General features: G+C 40.9%; 2 protein-coding genes across 5 annotated transcripts in view; both read right to left on the minus strand.

Annotated features, from left to right (window-relative positions):
• Window positions 1–13,924, minus strand: part of LOC106611026 (osmosensitive cation channel TMEM63C) — an 89,738-nt gene extending 75,814 nt beyond the window's left edge. For 2 of the 4 annotated variants that reach the window (XM_014210828.3, XM_082955667.1), the window contains exons 1-2: window positions 13,748–13,924; window positions 1,352–1,516 (exon numbers count right to left, since the gene is read on the minus strand). In XM_014210828.3, the coding sequence (XP_014066303.2) occupies window positions 1,352–1,448 (97 nt within the window). In that variant the 5' untranslated portion in view covers window positions 1,449–1,516; window positions 13,748–13,924. Of the gene's footprint in view, window positions 1–1,351; window positions 1,517–13,743 lie in introns of all 4 variants that reach the window. The other 2 variants (XM_014210829.3, XM_014210830.3) reach the window with 2 other exon arrangements.
• A 596-nt stretch (window positions 13,925–14,520) lies between these two features.
• The window catches only part of pgfb (placental growth factor b), a 32,291-nt gene continuing 26,127 nt past the window's right edge, over window positions 14,521–20,684 (minus strand). The window contains exons 2-7 of the mRNA XM_045723480.2: window positions 20,140–20,176; window positions 16,754–16,950; window positions 16,533–16,612; window positions 16,364–16,393; window positions 16,189–16,251; window positions 14,521–16,066 (exon numbers count right to left, since the gene is read on the minus strand). Coding sequence (XP_045579436.1) covers window positions 16,045–16,066; window positions 16,189–16,251; window positions 16,364–16,393; window positions 16,533–16,612; window positions 16,754–16,950; window positions 20,140–20,176 — 429 coding nt within the window. The 3' untranslated portion in view covers window positions 14,521–16,044. The remainder of the gene's footprint in view (window positions 16,067–16,188; window positions 16,252–16,363; window positions 16,394–16,532; window positions 16,613–16,753; window positions 16,951–20,139; window positions 20,177–20,684) is intronic.

The raw sequence follows: 20,684 nt of genomic DNA on the forward strand, positions 1-20,684 counted from the left end.
AGCCACAGTAAAGATTCCATGGGAATCATGCCCTGACCTAGTCATAGCTGAGTGAACCCACAGCCACAGTAAAGATTCCATGGGAATCATGCCCTGACCTAGTCATAGCTGAGTGAACCCACAGCCACAGTAAAGATTCCATGGGAATCATGCCCTGACCTAGTCATAGCTGAGTGAACCCACAGCCACAGTAAAGATTCCATGGGAATCATGCCCTGACCTAGTCATAGCTGAGTGAACCCACAGCCACAGTAAAGATTCCATGGGAATCATGCCCTGACCTAGTCATAGCTGAGTGAACCCACAGCCACAGTAAAGATTCCATGGGAATCATGCCCTGACCTAGTCATAGCTGAGTGAACCCACAGCCACAGTAAAGATTCCATGGGAATCATGCCCTGACCTAGTCATAGCTGAGTGAACCCACAGCCACAGTAAAGATTCCATGGGAATCATGCCCTGACCTAGTCATAGCTGAGTGAACCCACAGCCACAGTAAAGATTCCATGGGAATCATGCCCTGACCTAGTCATAGCTGAGTGAACCCACAGCCACAGTAAAGATTCCATGGGAATCATGCCCTGACCTAGTCATAGCTGAGTGAACCCACAGCCACAGTAAAGATTCCATGGGAATCATGCCCTGACCTAGTCATAGCTGAGTGAACCCACAGCCACAGTAAAGATTCCATGGGAATCATGCCCTGACCTAGTCATAGCTGAGTGAACCCACAGCCACAGTAAAGATTCCATGGGAATCATGCCCTGACCTAGTCATAGCTGAGTGAACCCACAGCCACAGTAAAGATTCCATGGGAATCATGCCCTGACCTAGTCATAGCTGAGTGAACCCACAGCCACAGTAAAGATTCCATGGGAATCATGCCCTGACCTAGTCATAGCTGAGTGAACCCACAGCCGCAGTAAAGATTCCATGGGAATCATGCCCTGACCTAGTCATAGCTGAGTGAACCCACAGCCACAGTAAAGATTCCATGGGAATCATGCCCTGACCTAGTCATAGCTGAGTGAACCCACAGCCACAGTAAAGATTCCATGGGAATCATGCCCTGACCTAGTCATAGCTGAGTGAACCCACAGCCACAGTAAAGATTCCATGGGAATCATGCCCTGACCTAGTCATAGCTGAGTGAACCCACAGCCACAGTAAAGATTCCATGGGAATCATGCCCTGACCTAGTCATAGCTGAGTGAACCCACAGCCACAGTAAAAAATAGGTCCCCACTCCTGGTGCTCAAAACAACCATTTTGCTGAGGAAATGGTGGTGGCCTAGATTTCTGGATTAGAGTTGATAGAGAGGCAGGGTGTACATTCGTGTGTTTGTAACACCTGAGAAACCGGAGTCCCTCTCAGACTCTGGCTTAGATGCTCTCAGGTGGTACATCATAGTGGATGAGAGCCTCCTGTGGCTCTGTGGTTTGCTCATCTTTGCTCTTCTTTGACAGGTGTAGGGTACCTCTCAAACCAAACCATCTACAATGGGGTTGAATCTTCCTAATCATAGAAATAAAAAAGGTTATAGTTAGAGCCGATAATCACAGTGTAGTAAGGCTACACATCACATGAAACATTTAATCACAGTTACAATCTAGCTAGATAGCCGCATATGGAGTAAAATTCACTAGGCAAGCTATCTAGCTAACGTTAGCAGACAGTAACAATCAACAAACAGTTAGCCACAATAATCACGCTTGCGTACTGTCGAGAGAGCAAGCCAATAACAGCTTTACCATGAGCTTACTAGCGATCCATCTCATTTTCAAACGTTGCTATGGGCAAAGCCAAACAACGGAAGTGATGCATTCGACTTCCACTCTACTGCAGCACGCCGGTGGCAAACTTGCCAAAGTAAATGATTTAAAGGAGTAAATTTATAGAGTATAAAAGTCAAGTAAACAAGTGTAATTTGATATTCATTTCATTCAAATTCACTAACTATAATGATAAACTATAGGCTATTAACTATAAAAACAAAGTTGGGCATCCACACTAGAGGAAAGTTTGTTTTACAGTCCTACACCTGTCAATCAACTGATCAAGGCATGCTACTGCATGCTGCCTATTAATAAAGTGGCAACACAAGACCAATCATGAGGTCTCTAACGCACATACTGGTTCAGACCATTGAGTGCTTTCAGGGTGTGATCATTGTCATAGGGACAACTGCAAGTAATACTTCAATATACATGTAGGCCTAATGAAAAAAATATTAGGCCTAACTCGTATTTAAATTGATCAATTCAACAACAAATGCAGTTTAGCCTGCACGTCTTATACAACATGTCATTGTCTCATTGCTCAAGTGGTTTGTAAGTGATTTCAATGTTTCCATTATTCTTATTTTGTACTTATTATCCCTTTTTTCTTCCCAATTTTGTATGGACCGGGGAGAGGCAAAGGTCGAGAGCCATCCGTCGTCTGAAACACGACCCGCCAAGCCGCACTGCTTCTTGACACACTGCTCGCTTAACCCGGAAGCCAGCCGCACCAATGTGTCGGAGGAAACACCGTACAACTGGTGACCTGAAGTCAGCGTGCATGCGCCCGGCCGCCACAAGGAGTTGCTAGAGCGCGATGGGACAAGGACATCCCAGCCAACCAAACCCTCCCCTAACCCGGGCGACGCTGGGCAAATTGTGCGCCGTCTCATGGGTCTCCCAGTCGCAGCGAGTTGCGACACAGCCCGGGATCGAACCTGGATCTGTAGTGACACCCTCTACCACCGCGATGCAAAGACTTAGACCGCTGTGCCACTCGGGAGGCCCAATTTCCATGTTTCTAATGGTTGTCAATTCCTTTCGGTCTTCTTTTTCACTGAGCTCATCTCTCTGTATGTCCTGTGCAACTATTTGCAACGCATCAGTACAACAATGTTATCATAACAGGCTAAAAGTGACCACACCAATGCACTTTCTATCCTAAAACTTAACCCCGACATGGATTTTCTACGCTGTAGGCCTGTTTTACATTCAGCAATTAGCAAGAGCAAGCCTGCTTCTTTCCCTGAATAGGATATTAGCCCTAGCATTAAAAAAAAAAGTTCCCAATAGCTTCACTATTGATTACGCCTACATTTTTAGACAAGAAAAGTATTATACCTGGGCTACAAAAACCCAGTGCAATGAGTAATGTATTGTTATCACGTGAGTAAAAAATGATTGTCTAAAGGCTGTAAACTGCAGCGATTAAGACAAATTTGAATAACCGCTCAAACGTCCTATTTTATTTCATGCCTAAATAACCGCATAGTCCTACAGCCTAGGCATTTGTTATGCAACAATTTGGGTCTATTCTCAACAGTTTAGAAGGTCCAGAAAGGTACATTAGCAGGCTACTCATATCGTGTATTTTGTCAGGATGTAGCCCAGTGAAGATAGGACTGCTACTATAAGAAAATATGGACTTATCCAACTCTCCGCGTGTTGTTAATGCTGCAGCCTATTTTACATTCAGCAAGAAGAGCAAGCGTGCATCTCTCCTCCAATAGGCTCTTAATAGGCTAAAGAAAATCAGTCGAAATAAGTGTCCAACATGTTTTTGTAGACTGTATTTTCTTGAGAAGCCACAAGATTTAAGAGGAATAGCCATGGCAGCGGAGAGGCCAGGTGGGTAATTGCGCAACAGAAGAATGACGACAGACAGGCTCGAGATGTAGCCTAAGATGCGAAAGCATATTTGCCCATAATTCATAGTTCAACCCATAATTCATAGTTCAACACTAGGCTTAATACCACAGTGAATATATCCAGTCCATTTACACAGCGAAATAAAAAAGTTAAATCAGATAACGAAATCATTGGTAGCCTCTACACTACCTGCGCTCCCGAGGTTGGGCTGAGTGCACTGCCTCCCAGTAACCCTGGTGCACACCTAGCTAGAAAAGCTAACCTATTGTTCTAGGGACAAGACATGTATCGTACCTAGGCTACAACAACACAAAGTAATGAAGAACTTCATTAAGTTAGTACAAAACTCTAGTCTAGGCTGTAAACTGCAGTGTCATTAGTATAACCGCTCAAAAGCCTGGCGTTATTTCGACTGATATATATATATATATATCTGTTTAGCAATATATATTTATATTGCTAAACAGATATATACACACACATACATTAATATATATATATTATTTTACAATGTAGAGAAACAAAATTAAGAAACCCTGGAATGTGTATGTGTTTTACATTTTACATTGTAAAATAATAGTGAAGACATCTAAACTATGAAATAAACACATATGGAATCATGTAGTAACCAAAAAAGTGTTAAACAAATCAAAATATATTTTATATTTAAAATTCTTCAAAGTAGCCACCCTTTGCCTTGATGACAGCTTTGCACACTCTCGGCATTCTCTCAACCAGCTTCATGAGATAGTCACCTGGAATGAATTTCGATGAACAGGTGTGCTTTGTTAACCTCTCTAGGCTAGGCGGGACGAATTCGTCCCACCTACGTAACAGCCACTTGCAGCCAGTTGCGCGATTTTCAAAACATTAAAAATCCTATTACTTCAATTTCTCAAACATATGACTATTTTACATCTATTTAAAGACAAGACTCTCGTTAATCTAACCACACTGTCCGATTTCAAAAAGGCTTTACAACGAAAGCAAAACATTAGATTATGTCAGCAGAGTACCAAGCCAGAAATAATCAGACACCCATTTTTCAAGCCAGCATATAATGTCACCAAAACCCAGAAGACAGTTAAATGCAGCACTCACCTTTGATGATCTTCATCAGATGACAACCCTAGGACATTATGTTATACAATACATGCATGTTTTGTTCAATCAAGTTCATATTTATATCAAAAACCAGCTTTTTACATTAGCATGTGACGTTCAGAACTAGCATACCCCCCGCAAACTTCCGGGGAATTCGCTAACATTTTACTAAATTACTCACGATAAACGTTCACAAAAAGCATAACAATTATTTTAAGAATTATAGATACAGACCTCCTCTATGCACTCGATATGTCCGATTTTAAAATAGCTTTTTGGTGAAAGCACATTTTGCAATATTCTAAGTACATAGCCCAGGCATCACGGGCTCGCTATTTTGACACCCGGCAAGTTTAGCACTCACCATAATCATATTTACTATTATAAAAGTTTGATTACCTTTTGTTGTCTTCGTCAGAATGCACACCCAGGACTGCTACTTCATTAACAAATGTTGGTTTGGTCCAAAATAATCCATCGTTATATCCGAATAGCGGCGTTTTGTTCGTGCGTTCCAGACACTATCCGAAATAGTAAAGAAGGGTCGTGCGCATGGCGCAATTCGTGACAATAAAATTCTAAATATTCCATTACCGTACTTCGAAGCATGTCAACCGCTGTTTAAAATCAATTTTTACGCCATTTTTCTCGTAGAAAAGCGATAATATTCCGACAGGGAATCTCCTTTTCGGCAAACAGAGGAAAAAATCCCAAAGGCGGGGGCGGTCGGGTCACGCGCCTAAGCCCAGTGTCCCTTGATCGGCCACTTGAGAAAGGCGATAATGTGTTTCAGCCTGGGGCTGGAATGACGACATTCTGTTTTTTCCCGGGCTCTGAGCGCCTATGGACGACGTGGGAAGTGTCACGTTAGAGCAGAGATCCTTAGTAAATGATAGAGATGGAAAAGAAGTTCAAGAAATGGTCAGACAGGCCACTTCCTGTAAAGGAATCTCTCAGGTTTTGACCTGCCATTTGAGTTCTGTTATACTCACAGACACCATTCAAACAGTTTTAGAAAATTTAGGGTGTTTTCTATCCATATGTAATAAGTATATGCATATTCTAGTTACTGGGTAGGAGTGGTAACCAGATTAAATCGGGTATGTTTTTTATCCAGCCGTGTCAATACTGCCCCCTAGCCCTAACAGGTTAAAAGTTAATTTGTGGAATTTTTTCCTTCTTAATGTGTTTGCCAATCAGTTGTGTTGTGACAAGGTAGGAGTGGTATACAGAAGATAGCTCCATTTGGTAAAAGACCAAGTCCATATTATGGCAAGAACAGATCAAATAAGCAAAGAAAAATCAAATCGATTTATATAGCCCTTCTTATATCAGCTGATATCTCAAAGTGCTGTACAGAAACCCAGCCTAAAACCCCAAACAGCAAGCACTGCAGGTGTAGAAGCATGGTGGCTAGGAAAAGCTCCCTAGAAAGGCCAAAACCTTGGAAGAAACCTAGAGAGGAACCAGGCTATGAGGGGTGACCAGTCCTCTTCTGACTGTGCCGGGTGGAGATTATAACAGAACATGGCCAAGATGTTCAAATGTTCATAAATGTTTCATGACAGTCCATCATTACTTTAAGACATGAAGGTAACTCAATGCAGACAACTTCAAGAACTTTGAAAGTTTCTTCAAGTGCAGTCGCAAAAACCATCAAGCGCTATGATGAAACTGGCTCTCATGAGGACCGCCACAGGAAAGGAAGAACCAGAGTTACCTCTGCTGCAGAGGATACGTTAGTTAGAATTACCAGCCACAGATTACAGCCAAAATAAATGCTTCACAGAGTTCAAGTAATAGACACATCTCAACATCAACTGTTCGGAGGAGACTGTGTAAATCAGGCATTCATGGTTGAATTGCTGCAAAGAAATCTCTACTAAAGGACACCAATAAGAAGAAGAGACTTGCTTGGACCAAGAAACACGAGCAATGGACATTAGACCGGTGGAAATCTGTTCTTTGATCCAAATTTGAGATTTTTGGTTCTAACCGCCGTGTCTTCGTGAGACGCAGAGTAGGTGAACGGATGATCTCCACATGTGTGACTCCCACCATGAAGCATGGAGGAGGAGGTGTGATGGTGTGGGAGTGCTTTGCTGGTGACGCCGTCTGTGATTTATTTAGAATTCAAGGCACACTTAACCAGCATGGCTACCACAGCATTCTGCAGCAATACGCCATTCCATTTGGTTCGCACTTAGTGGGACTTTCATTTGTTTTTCAACAGGACAATGACCCAAAACACACCTCCAGGCTGTGTAAGGGCTATTTGACTAAAAAGGAGAGTGATGGAGTGCTGCATCAGATGACCTGGCCTCCACAAGCACCCGACCTCAACCCAATTGAGATGGTTTGGGATGAGTTGGACCGCAGAGTGAAGGAAAAGCAGCCAACAAGTGCTCAGAAATTGTGGTAACTCCTTGAAGACTGTTGGAAAAGCATTCCTCATGAAGCTGGTTGAGAAAATGCCAAGAGTGTGCAAAGCTGTCATCAAGGCAAAGGGTGGCTACTTTGAAGAATCTGAAATATATACACCTTTTTGGTTACTACATGATTCCATATGTGTTATTTCATAGTTTTGATGTCTTCACTAATATTCTACGATGTAGAAAATAGTAAAAATAAAGAAAAACACTTGAATGAGTAGGTGTGTCCAAACTTGACTTAGTTAAAAATAAGTTGTCTTCCAGTAAACTTTGATTAAATTTCCAATATCCCCATCCACATGGAAATTCTATTAGAGTTATGTGAAGGCCAATTAGATGATGATCCAATCACATTCTGTCTCGTATTAAAACTTTTTTAACCTTTGATGCAAGAGAGAAAGAGACAAGAAAGTAGTCAAGACGACTAGACGACTAGCTTGATTAAGTCTCCTCCATGTATATCTCACTAGGTCGGGTTTTTTAAGTCTCCAAATATCTACTATTTCTAATGTGTCAATAATATTTGTGATTTCCTTAAGGGCACGGTGATGATAGTTTGTAGAGTGATTTCCTTTACGGTCAATTGAGGTACTTAACACTGTGTTATAGTCTCCCACCATAATGATTTGATCATTTGTTGCCTGTAAGTTCAATAAATTGGTATAAATATTTTAGAAGAAGTATGGATCATCCTGATTTGGACCGTATAGATTAATGAGCCAAATCTCTTTTTCATCCACTTTCATATTCAAAAAGATCCACCTACCACGCGAATCATTCCTGACTATTACTAGAGGTTGACCGATTAAATCAGCATGGCCAATTTCAAGTTTTCATAACAATCGGTAATTGGCTTTTTTGGATGCCGATTATGGCCGATAACATTGCAATCCACAAGGAGACTGCGTGGCAGGCTGACCACCTGTTACGCAGTCCAGCATCAAAAGGATGCCCTGCAAAACGCTGCAAGGAGGTACTAGCTAGTATTAAACTTATCTTATAAAAACAATCAATCTTCACATAATCACTAGTTAACTACACATGGTTGATGATATTACTAGGTTAACTAGCTCATCCTGCGTTGTATATAATCAAAGCGGTGCCTGTTAATTTGTCATCGAATAACAGGCTACTTCAACTTCGCCAAACGGGTGATGATTTAACAAAAGTGCATTCGCTTAATTATGACATAACATTGAAGGTTGTGCAATGTAACAGCAATACTGTTATGTGTTTATTATATTATAATTAAGTATATGATTTTATATTTGATAGAGCAGTCTGACTGAGCAGCGGTAGGCAGCAGCAGGCTCGTAAGCATTTTATTCAACCAGCACTTTACTGCGTTTGCAAGCAGCTCTTAGCAATGCTTGAGGCACAGTGCTGTTTATGACTTCAAGCCTATCAACTCCCGAGATTAGGCTGGCAATAGTAAGGTGCCTATAAGAACATCCAATAGTCAAAGGTATAAGAAATACATAAAAATGGTATAGAGAGAAATAGTCAATGCATCATCATTCCTATAACTACAACCTAAAACTTCTTACCTGGGAATATTGAAGACTCATGTTAAAAGGAACCACCAGCTTTCATATGTTCTCATGTTCTGAGCAAGGAACTTAAACATTAGCTTTTTTTACATGGCACATATTGCACTTTTACCTTCTTCTCCAACACTTTTTTTGCATTATTTAAACCAAATTGAACATGTTTCATTATTTATTTGAGACTAAATTGATTTTATTTATGTATTATGTTAAGTTAAAATAAAAGTGTTCATTGAGTATTGTTGTAATTGTCATTATTACAAATATATATATAATGAAAAACTAAATCGGCTGATTAATCGGTATCGGCTTTTTTTGGTCATCCAATAAAATCAGTATCGGCGTTGAAAAATCATAATTGGTTGACCTCTAAATTGCACATTCAGATCGACATTTTTGTTAATTAATATCAAATCACACCTTTCGAGTTCCTTTGTCCATGACAGAAAATTATTTCACCACCCTATTCCTTTTTCCACGCAACTTTATCTAAGGATGTTGAGTGAGTTTCCTGTAAACAGAATATGTTATATTCCTTTTCTTTTAGCCATGTAAAGACTGATCTTTTTTTATAATCTGCCAAAGCATTACAATTATAACTGACTATACTTATTTCACCCCTTACCATAACTAGATACTATTCTCAGGCTAAATTGACCATAATTAGTGCTTGTAAAGATACTGCCATAAGAGGTATTGTAACGGTCAAAATTACACCATTCAAATGTCTGATATTTAGAATTCAAAAAATAGGTTCTAGCAATATTTGTTTTTATTCCCTTGCCTGTTTTCCTGTGAGCCAATGCCACAGATGTTAGAAAATTGAGACAAGCAAGATATTATGTGTGTAGTAAATCTGAGTAGGTTGATGTGTATGATATTGGATGTGATTTAGTGAGAGCGTGTACGATGTCTATATAAGAGGAAAACTATAATGTGTGATGTCCAAATAATTAATAACCCTGCCAATTTGCATGGTTGAGTGTCTATGTGTGTAAAATGTAGTGCGTACAGCCTAAATATTCAGGATGATAATTGTAATCCATATCGTATCACCATCATAGTTGCATCATAATTACCTTTAACATCATTGAAAAACACATCCCAGCATTTCCATATCAATGGACGTTTCACATGATCGAGAAAGAGACGGATTCACTACAGTACAAATTAGCGATGCACCAATTTGACATTTTTGGCCAATACTGATATCCAATATTTTCCTTGCCAAAAAACATGACACCGATAACCGATATTTAAAATTTTAGCTGCCTTTTAAACATTCTAGTACAGTTAAATAGTTAACACACACATTCAAGGACGCAGCGGTCTAAGGCACTGCATCTCAGTGCAAGAGGCGTCACTAATGTCCCTGGTTCGAATCATTTACATATTACATTTAAGTCATTTAGCAGACGCTCTTATCCAGAGCGACTTACAAATTCACTTAACCTTACCTAATTTGTAAAGAAATTACCATTGTGATAGCGTGAGAATAAGTTGTGATAGATTAAATGTACGGCTCATGTGAGTATATAGCTGTAATACTTTCATGCATTTTCTACATACAACAGGTTTAGCTCCATTTTACTTTTACATTTTAGTCATTTAGCAGACGCTCTTATCCAGAGCGACCCACAGTAGTGAGTGTATACATTTACATACTCCGGTGAATCTCTCCAGGATTTCACATGGATTTTTTTTATATTAGCTGATAAATATGCTAGATTTTGCAGCGACAATTATGACATTTTGCATAGCAATATGCAATTGTTTTGAATCCTGGCTGTATCACATCCGGTCATGATTGGGAGTCCCATAGGGCGGCGCACAATTGGCACAGCATTGTCCGGGCCATCATTGTAAATAAAACTTTGTTCTTAACTGACTTGCCTAGTTAAATAAAGGTTACACACACACACCACACTGACCAAAAAGTTATTTTGTTGGCATTTACGTATGTCTCCATTACCAGTAAAACATAATCAAAACCTGTTTATTTCACTTACTTGCTGTGCTGTTTCGTTGTTCATTTGTTCAGTCGTTTCATTCTCAACTAGGATTTCTATGGGTCTTTGCGTGTCAAAAAAGACATTTGACATGTCAAATAACACTATTTCACATGTCAAATAACACGACATAATCTGTTTCAGTAGCTGTATAGTTAGCTAGCTAACTATATTGCTATGTGTCGTCATCTAAAATATCCCTAATTTATAAGAGAGTTCTTATTTGATTAATGGTGCTCGGGCCCCATCTATGTGAAGCTAGCCACAATAAGGATTAGCCACAATAGTGGACTTTGCAGTTAGCCTTCAAAATACAAGTATGGCATAATTCTACTATTTGTATTCATTTGCATCACTGTCAATGACATACTTTTATTTTGAAGGCAAACTGCAAATTCCACTATTGTGCGTAATCCTTATTATGGCTAGCTTCACAACACATAACCACGTTCGGTTGAGCCTCCCTAGCCAGATGAAGCTATCTGGCTACTTATAATGTTATCTTTGGGCAACATGGTTAATTAGCTGGCTAGCTATTTACTTTCATGAACTGAAGTTCAATTTCAATAGGCGAACAACAAGTGGCAACCTAGCTAATACTTACTCACAAGGATCGCTGAGAATAATGAGAATGACTGCAGTTTCTACTGGTCATTGTTTTCAGGCTGGTTGTATTGGTGCTAGCTAGGTACCAAGCTAAAGCTAGCTACCCCAGTAGTTGCGATTGAACAAATTATGCTTTATTATGAACGCAGTATTGTAAACACATCGTTCGTGGCCGGTGTTTGTTTTTTGTACAGCTTTGACAGTGACACTATCTTTTTTTGACACGCAAAGACCCAAACGGCGTTCCATAGTATGTATGTCGTGAAGCTAATAGCAGTGACGCTATTACTGTGCAACTCTGGTAGTGCAACATCTGAACAATAACACACTTGGTATTGTGTACCGGTGCTCGACCAGTCGGCGAAAGCCAACATCAACCACGACAGAGAACGGTTGATTGTCAAGGGCAATGAATTCCATTATCTTGGCTTTAATGGATTTCACCTTTGAGTTGTCTCACTGAAATGTTCTTACTCTTTCAAATGACTCCTTGACTTGTTGACTGCTCGATCCACACAGCAGACATTGTGTGGGCTTGATTCGGAATGCTGTGTTGCACATGTAGTGCAACATTTTACACAGCGTTATTATGTGATGTACCTACTTTATATAAGGTATACATAGTAGCTTTGACATTGGTTTTTAACATCGGTCTAGTTTAACAACTAGACATCGGCTGATACCTATGTTGGCATTTTTAGCTAATATCGGACGATTCTGATATGTTCACCGATATATCGCGCATCCCTAGTACAAATGTATCCCGTACAATGTTATTATTCCCCAATGCCCCTATTCTGATGTTCCCCTTGCTTGTTGTAAACATATATAAACATGTAGACAAAGACATTGAAAAGATAGACAAACAAGAAACATATTAGATTGTAGAACAGTTCTCGACAATAGAGAGAGGGGAGATCAAGTGTGTATGTGTAAGCGAGCATGTAATAGAGTAGTATGTGTTCATGGATGACGGATCACCAGCTCAAGCTGAACCTCGGCAAGACGGAGCTGCTCTTCCTCCCGGGGAAGGACTGCCCCTTCCATGATCTCGCCATCACGGTTGACAACTCCCTTGTGTCCTCCTCCCAGAGTGCTAAGAACCTTGGCGTGATCCTGGACAACACCCTGTCGTTCTCCACTAACATCAAGGCGGTGACCCGATCCTGTAGGTTCATGCTCTACAACATTTGCAGAGTACGACCCTGCCTCACACAGGAAGCGGCGCAGGTCCTAATCCAGGCACTTGTCATCTCCCGTCTGGATTACTGCAACTCGCTGTTGGCTGGGCTCCCTGCCTGTGCCATTAAACCCCTACAACTCATCCAGAACGCCGCAGCCCGTCTGGTGTTCAACCTTCCCAAGTTCTCTCACGTCACCCCGCTCCTCCGCTCTCTCCACTGGCTTCCAGTTGAAGCTCGCATCCGTTACAAGACCATGGTGATTGCCTACGGAGCTGTGAAGGGAACGGCACCTCCATACCTTCAGGCTCTGATCAGGCCCTACACCCAAACAAGGGCACTGCGTTCATCCACCACTGGCCTGCTGGCCCCCCTACCTCTGAGGAAGCACAGTTCCCGCTCAGCCCAGTCAAAACTGTTCGCTGCTCTGGCACCCCAATGGTGGAACAAGCTCCCTCACGACGCCAGGACAGCGGAGTCAATCACCACCTTCCGGAGACACCTGAAACCCCACCTCTTTAAGGAATACCTAGGATAGGATAAAGTAATCCTTCTAACCCCCCCCCTTAAAAGATTTAGATGCACTATTGTAAAGTGGTTGTTCCACTGGATATCATAAGGTGAATGCACCATTTTGTAAGTCGCTCTGGATAAGAGCGTCTGCTAAATGACTTAAATGTAATGTAAATGTAATATCCACGTCATAGTGATCAGATATTTTTACAGTTCCCATACTTTCTTTTTTTCGTAACCTGAAGTCCCTTTAGAATTTAGTACAGCCATGGTGTTATGGAGCTGTCTCGGAATAGCTGTCCATCTATAAAAATAGTTTGTCCCTCTGCTGCCTCTGTACGGCTAACAGAAACAAGCTAATTCCAGGATTTCTAGTGGCACGCACATGAAGAGCGCGAGCGCAGGGGGAAGTTGTATCCATAGTTTCCCCGTTTGGCTTCAGTTTTTTAAAAGCGTTCGAAAATGAGGTGGATATTACTCTGTAAAGTTAGCTACCTAGCTAACTGCATTAGCCAGCTGTGTTTACTAGCTTGACGTTTACGCGGCGCCCCTTCGCCCGCCATGTCTGGACTGGTTGAACCGAGATTGTTGTTATCCGGCTCTGCTCAGTCAAAACACGGTACTGTGTGTGCTACGTCGGACTTTGATATTGGCGGAGCACTGCCAACAATGCGATCACAAAATCAAATATATCGTTTTGTACCTACTTTAAGTGTTGAGTCCTCTTGAAAATTCGACAACGTAGACGTGTTCACATTCGCAACTACTAAACTAAAAGAGTTCGCGTTGCTTTCGCTTCGATGAAAGACCAAAACTTTTAAACTTAAAACGGATTCAACACTCTAGTCTTTGCCGTATAACTGGGCAGCAGGCGTTGCTATGGAAACTGTGAATACGTCACTCCCTCTATTTTTTCAAGCGTTCCTATTGGTGTACAACATTGACATTGCGACCAGAGCGATGTATTTAGCAAACGTGACCCAAAATTAACATCATAAATGCGATGTGTAATATAATATGGAACTGTCTGTGCCATTATTATCCTGTATACCGCTAGGTATAATCCAAAACAGATTGAGCTGTGATCAACATCTCTCTTTCTCACTCACACGCACGTACACACACCACCCTCCAAAAAATGGTTTCTCACACAAATTATGATATTTGAGCCACATAAGACAATTATATATTTCTTTATTAACTGTTGCACACTCTTCACAGATATAATATATCTATATCTATTTACAATATATAATACTCAGATGTTTGGGCATATCCTTTATCATATTTGATTACAACATCACGATTGTATTTTTTTTATTTTATATATAAAATAGGCATACACTTCTCCCGAACAAATTTGTTCTTAGTCATATTAAAGGACACTGAAGATCTTAGTCATCAAGCTGTCTAATAAATACACAACAAGCACAAATGATAAAACAATTGTCTACTCTTAAGTGTAAAATGTCATTCATAGTTCTGTACATCAACCCACTGCTTTATTCAACAGATAATACACAAAAAGGCCAATATGAAAGTCATGTTAAAAACAGACCCACCACAGGTGGAGGGCATTGTGATAGTGTACTCGATTAGTTTGTAGATTGTAAAATGACTTGAGGTGAGTGGATGACAGAGGGGAATAGAAAACATTGAAACTAAGAGCAGCAACTCATTTTAATATTTGGTTCAGCTGTGAAAGAATCAGAAACACAAAGTAGTCTGGAAAAAACACAATAACGCCGTAAGTCATGAAACAGAAATGACAGCAGAAGTTATAGGCCTAGAAATGAAATAGAGAAACAAGGAGCACACCTAGTCTGAGGGTCTTGATCACCAAGTTAAAATGTTAACAGAGTTTATATGGTCCAATTAGCCATTTTCACAGCAACCAGTCAGTTCAAGTTCCATTAGCTTAAGTTGGTTAAACTCAGATCTTTCTAACGTAGCTCCTTAAATTGATACTGGGGTATAGGTCTACTTGCAGTGTAGGTCTACTTGCAGGTCTACTTGTAGGTCAACTTGCTTTGGAGTTATTGACTATTATGTTACATGGCCAGTGACTTGTCTGATTTTTTAACACTAAGATGAAAAATACAATGTGTATGTTACAATATATTGCATAGCCTACATGTATGTTGATATTGTGGTTATTTTATGATATTTTGTATTTAATTCCATAAAAGTACACCAACACCTTGTCCTATGAAAAAATTATGATGGACATAACTGTACCTATTATATCAATAAAATAATTCTATACTTCATCCGAAACAAACCACTTTAAAAAAATTACTATGAAAATGCCATTTGTAACCACTGGAGGGTGATATTCTACTAGTATAGTCCTGTTGCTGCTGCAGGGGCTCCTGAGCACTTAGTACGTCCTAGTCTCCACATAAGGCTGAAAACTCACTGACTGTACTAGTACATAGTCCATGTATGACAGTACAATGTTTTATACCACAACACAAAAAGTAAAATATAACTTATTCAGATAGTAGACTAGCAACTCCTTTCCCTAATGAACCCACAGATTTAATGAAACAACATTGCAATTTCATGAATGGAACATTTATGCATAAATAGGCCTATTCATGTTAAATGGGATAAGCAGCTAAAACAACCACAGCAATAAAATAAACAACACTAAACAATAATAATCATGTAATTATGCAAAACATATCCATCATGATTTTAAATGTAAAACCTTTAAATGTTTGGTCTTCAATTGCACTGCTTCACAGAAATGTCTGTCAGGTCAGTTGTCACCAAGGTATTTTTTTCACCAAGCAACATGTGCTTCCTGTGGAACCTAAGTTAGAAACACTCCCCTACAGCAAGAGGGCCTGTCACCATAACAACCCAGCTGCTTGAGTCTCTAGGTGCATGGAGACACACAGTATTGATGTGTTTGTTTTGAAGACTCTTGATACTGTTAGCGCTGGGCAGGGAATAAATAGAGATGCCGGTTGCAACAGGTGTAGGGCTGCTACTGCAGTTATCTGCGAGGTGGCTGACACCTTGGACACAAACGAGATAGATGATACATTAACATGTGGGGCATTTTTACTTCACATAGAAAGATGTAATGTATGGTCGATGGACAAATGTTTTGCTCAATTTTCCAGACGTCATTACTCACTTGTCACAATCTTTCACTCTCTGTCTCTCCTTTCTTTTCTTTCCTCTCCCTCTCTGTCTCCGTCTGCAGAAATTATCAGCGATATGAGCTCAACTATCAAGTATTATAGAGACAGCAACATTTCTGTCCCACTCTCTAACTTTACAATGGACATTATGGCAATTGATATGCTCACCTTTCACTTTTCACCACAGCCTTCCTGATTCTAGGAATGAAATATGAACACCACTGATTAAATATATTAAAATCAGTCATATCATTTTACATAATAGCATATTACAATGCAGCTGGTTTACAGTGACCAAACACATACTACCAAAGCAGGAAGTCTTTTTTTCTCTTACCTACATTCACATGTCTGGTGCTCCACAAACGTCATCTCAACGTATTCTTGACCCTGCTCCGCTGGCTTGATTTTCAACAGCTGAGAATGAACACGTTGTTGAACAAGTTGCAGGGGAAAAAGTAGAAAAAAGCATTTTTCCTTGTCTTGGCATACAAATATCAAATACACTGACGACCTCACAACATGGCAGCCATCCTCAGAAGGGATGTGTCCTATTACCTGCATGGTGACATTAGAGGTCCGAGTAGGATGACACTCCAGGTTCTCATCGCCACAGCAACCAGCGCAGCGCACCAGGGGCACACAGGAGGGGCTGTAGATGTGCTCCACCTCCCCAGGGTACTCTTGGACCACCTCCACCAGCTTCTCTATGGTCCGGCAGAAACTACGGCCCCACACATCCTGGAACATTAATACTGGGGAAGAGGAGAGAGGAAAGGAGAGGAGAGGAGGGGAGAGGAGAGGGAGTGAGACAGCTGTCCATCACAGGACATATAGCCTCATAAAGCCATTGTACAGTTCCCTGGATGCCCCAATCACATCCACCGATGCCTCCTGGCAGCTCCCCAGCCTGATGGATCGGGACTGGAGGAGAGATGGCTGGTGTGATGGCTGGTGCTGAACCTGCACGTAGAGGGGATTACCCGTTTCAACACTTCGGCCGATAGAGATGCACACTTGCACAATTACTGTGTGCCTCATTAGCCTAGTCTCATATCATCTGTCACACTGTGCAATTCAACGAGCAGAGTTTGACACCAACCGACTGAGGTTTGTGTGTGTGTGTGTGTTGTCTGTCAGCTTAATTCTGAGATGGCACAACATCCTTTCTTAATATTTCCCAGTCTGCCTTACTGTTTTTTCTCCATAATGTACTGTACTCACTGTCTATGTTATCACAACCACTAGGGCAAAAAACAGAGCCATCTGCAGATCGTTTCAAAAAGATTTAGGACACTCATCAAGTGTAGATGCTGAAACATAAAAAGAAACACTGTGATATGCTTGGTGTCTATCCTGGTATTCATTTTTAAGAAAAAAATGTTGTGTAATACGAGCTTTCCTGTGGGAGCATATGTGTGAAAGTGTCCCCATAACATCGTCAGTAAAGAAAAACAAGGACCAACTCTGCCCGAACAAACAGAGAGGAAAGAGAAAACAAACACTGGAAATTGTTTTCCATGAAGAGAACCTGCCCGGAGCAGAGCTGAGCTGAGCTGCCCCCCCAGGCACCTCTGGGATCTGGCTGACCCTGGGGTCACCGCATGGAGCCCGGCACCACAACAGCTGTTTATAAAAGCAGACAGGTCAGGGGGAGCCAGGCCAGGGAGGAGATGGGGTGAAGGAGATGTTGTCTCAATCCTCCTAACAGGTTATAGGTGCACATTACATTAAGTCACACATTCCTTTTCTTTTTCACTGTTGTTGCAGTGATTTACAATATAGCGGGGAGAGAGGATGTGAGAGGAAGTGTGTCAAAGGGGTTTAAGGGTGTCCCCAGTACCTCATTCAGCAGCCCCTGTAATCCCTAGATGCTTGTACTCACTTACCCCTTCAACCCTGAAACCTCAACCTTCAGAGCTTATTAACAGACCTGACATCCTCCACCGTAATCAAGGACCATTCATTAACGCCTTTCAACCATATCTATAATTAAGCTGCTAATAGATTAATCAATTCTGATTCCGAGTGTTCAGAGAAAACAAGCTACAGAGTGTTGTAGTACTTTGTGTATTTCAACATGGAAATATCTCAGGAAGAGGAGGGAAAGCACCCCATGGTTTACGGCAGGAGGATGTAGACTAAAAACAGTGAGCGTCAGCCTCTCTTTCACCAATCTGTCTGTCTGTCAGCAAGACAAGCTGCATAGATGGGACTCCTTCAGTCGAGGCTCCTCATAGGAGGAAGGGGAGGGCCATCCTCCTCAGTGAATTTCATAAAAATGTAAACGGTAAAACATATAAAAAGTTATATTTTTTAGATGAAACGATATAAATATATTCACGTCACCAAACAATTGATTAAAATACACTGTTTTGCAATGACGGTCTACAGTAGCCTTAGCAGCACTCTGTAGGGTAGCACCATGGTGTAGCCGGAGGACAGCTAGCTTCCGTCCTCCTCTGGGTACATTGACTTCAATACAAAACCTAGGAGGCTCATGGTTCTCACCCCCTTCCATAGACTTAAACAGTAATTATGACAACTTCCGGAGGACGTCCTCCAACCTATCAGAGCTCTTACAGCATGAACTGACATGTTGTCCACCCAATCAAAAGGATCAGAGAATGAATCTATTACTGAAATCTTAAGCTACAGCTAGCTAGCACTGCAGTGCATAAAATGTGGTGAGAAGTTGACTCAAAGAGAGAGAAAGACAATAGTTGAACAGTTTTGAACAAATTAATTTCTTCAAAGTAAGGAGAAGCAAGACAGAGAGAGAGCGAGCGATTTCATCCTTTTTTTCACTTTCAGTTTCACTTTCTTAGCTAGCAAATGCAGCTAGCTAGTTTAGCCAACTCAAACACCCTGCTCAAACAGAGGGATGCTATGTTAGCTAGCTGGCTATGACTATCCAACACAACACTGGAACTCTTCCAAGTCAAGGTAAGCTTATGGTTTTACAAATATATTGCCACCGGGGCCCGCCGATGTTTGTGTAAACTGCTTACTGACTGTACACTGTAACGTTACGGTATGATTGTAGCGGCTTTACTAACACATTAGTTCTATTAGCTATGCTGACTATGATGTTACTCTAGCTAATATGGTGACAACAATGTAGGCTGTGTGTAGCGGTTATGATATGGTTTGGAAAGTTTTTTTTTCACCTGGTCACATACAGCTGATGTGTTGTGCATTGAAGTCTATAAGCAAAGGGCAAAGGTGAGAGGAGGAGAGCACATATATGCAAGAAGGAATCAAATGTGGTTGCTATGAAAGTGAACTGTGTTTACGCGTGATCAGGGGTGTATTTATTCCGCCGATTCTGTTGAAAAATGTTTCTTAAACGGAAGCAAACGGAACAAAAACAGGGATAAACATACCTGAATTTGTCCAATAGAAACTCTTGTTTACAACTGTTCGACTAATGATTACACCCTAGATTAGCTAGATTCAAGACAGTATTGAATGCGTCACTGTCTGTTCATGTGTCACTGTCTGTCACCTCAACATTTTCTCTCAACCTGTGTGCACCTACATTGTAAACTTTCATTCATAGGCTGGGTTGTAGAAACTTCATGATGGGTATAGGGAAAATGTGAGTATCATGTTGTAGCTTAACCCTATTGCTGTTTCATTAAACTGGGTGAATGGAATGTGAATGACAGTCATCCAATATGCTGTAATAGAAATAAGGCCATGCTCATGAAAAAAAAGCTCTATTTTGCCATACAGTACAACAGTGAGCAGGACATCAGTGGTATTGGTATCCTAGAAATACAATTTCTGTGAAACAGAAATGGATATTCAGCATCACCTGTAGGCTAGCTACTCTTGTCTACAGAACACTCACACATAAATCTGGAAATGTATGTTGCTTTGAAATATATATGATCAACATTATCTCATTTGTGCAGTAAAAATGTAGAAAAGATTCTTACCTCCAGTTGTGCTGTTTGCGCTGGGTGAGGGAGTACTCTGCAAAATAAAACAGACAAGAACTTAACGGTTTAAAAAAGCACCTGGACAGGATCATTTATTTCAGACAAATAAAATGCTTTCCAGCCCTCTCAGACAGTATATAGGGACTTGGAAGATCTACTGCGCTGCCAGAAGTTACACATATTATATGCTTGTCTTGGACAGTTATAGTTCTTGGAAAAGAGTGTCATACAGTAACACGCTAAATGTATTGGCCTGACTTTACGCCAATACAGCTATGTCCTCTGGTGGTTAAGGTTGGAATTGCAAGGAGACGGAGACATCTTGCAGAAGGAGCAGTTTTTTTGTGATTCTTTCAATGGAAAACTCTCTTTGACAAACGCCAGATCCAGAGTCTCTTATATACCACATTCCTCTCGGTGCCCAACTGTTTAGGTTCAAAACCTGTTTCCTGTGGTGTAAGATTCAGCTCTCTATTTATTTTCCCGTTGGCGGCTTCCCCCTCTGTCTTGATTTTTCCCATCGTCCAATGATAAACAGTATG

This window comes from Salmo salar, chromosome 09, assembly GCF_965601325.2.
Source record: "Salmo salar chromosome 09, fSalSal1, whole genome shotgun sequence".
Lineage (NCBI taxonomy): Eukaryota > Metazoa > Chordata > Actinopteri > Salmoniformes > Salmonidae > Salmo > Salmo salar.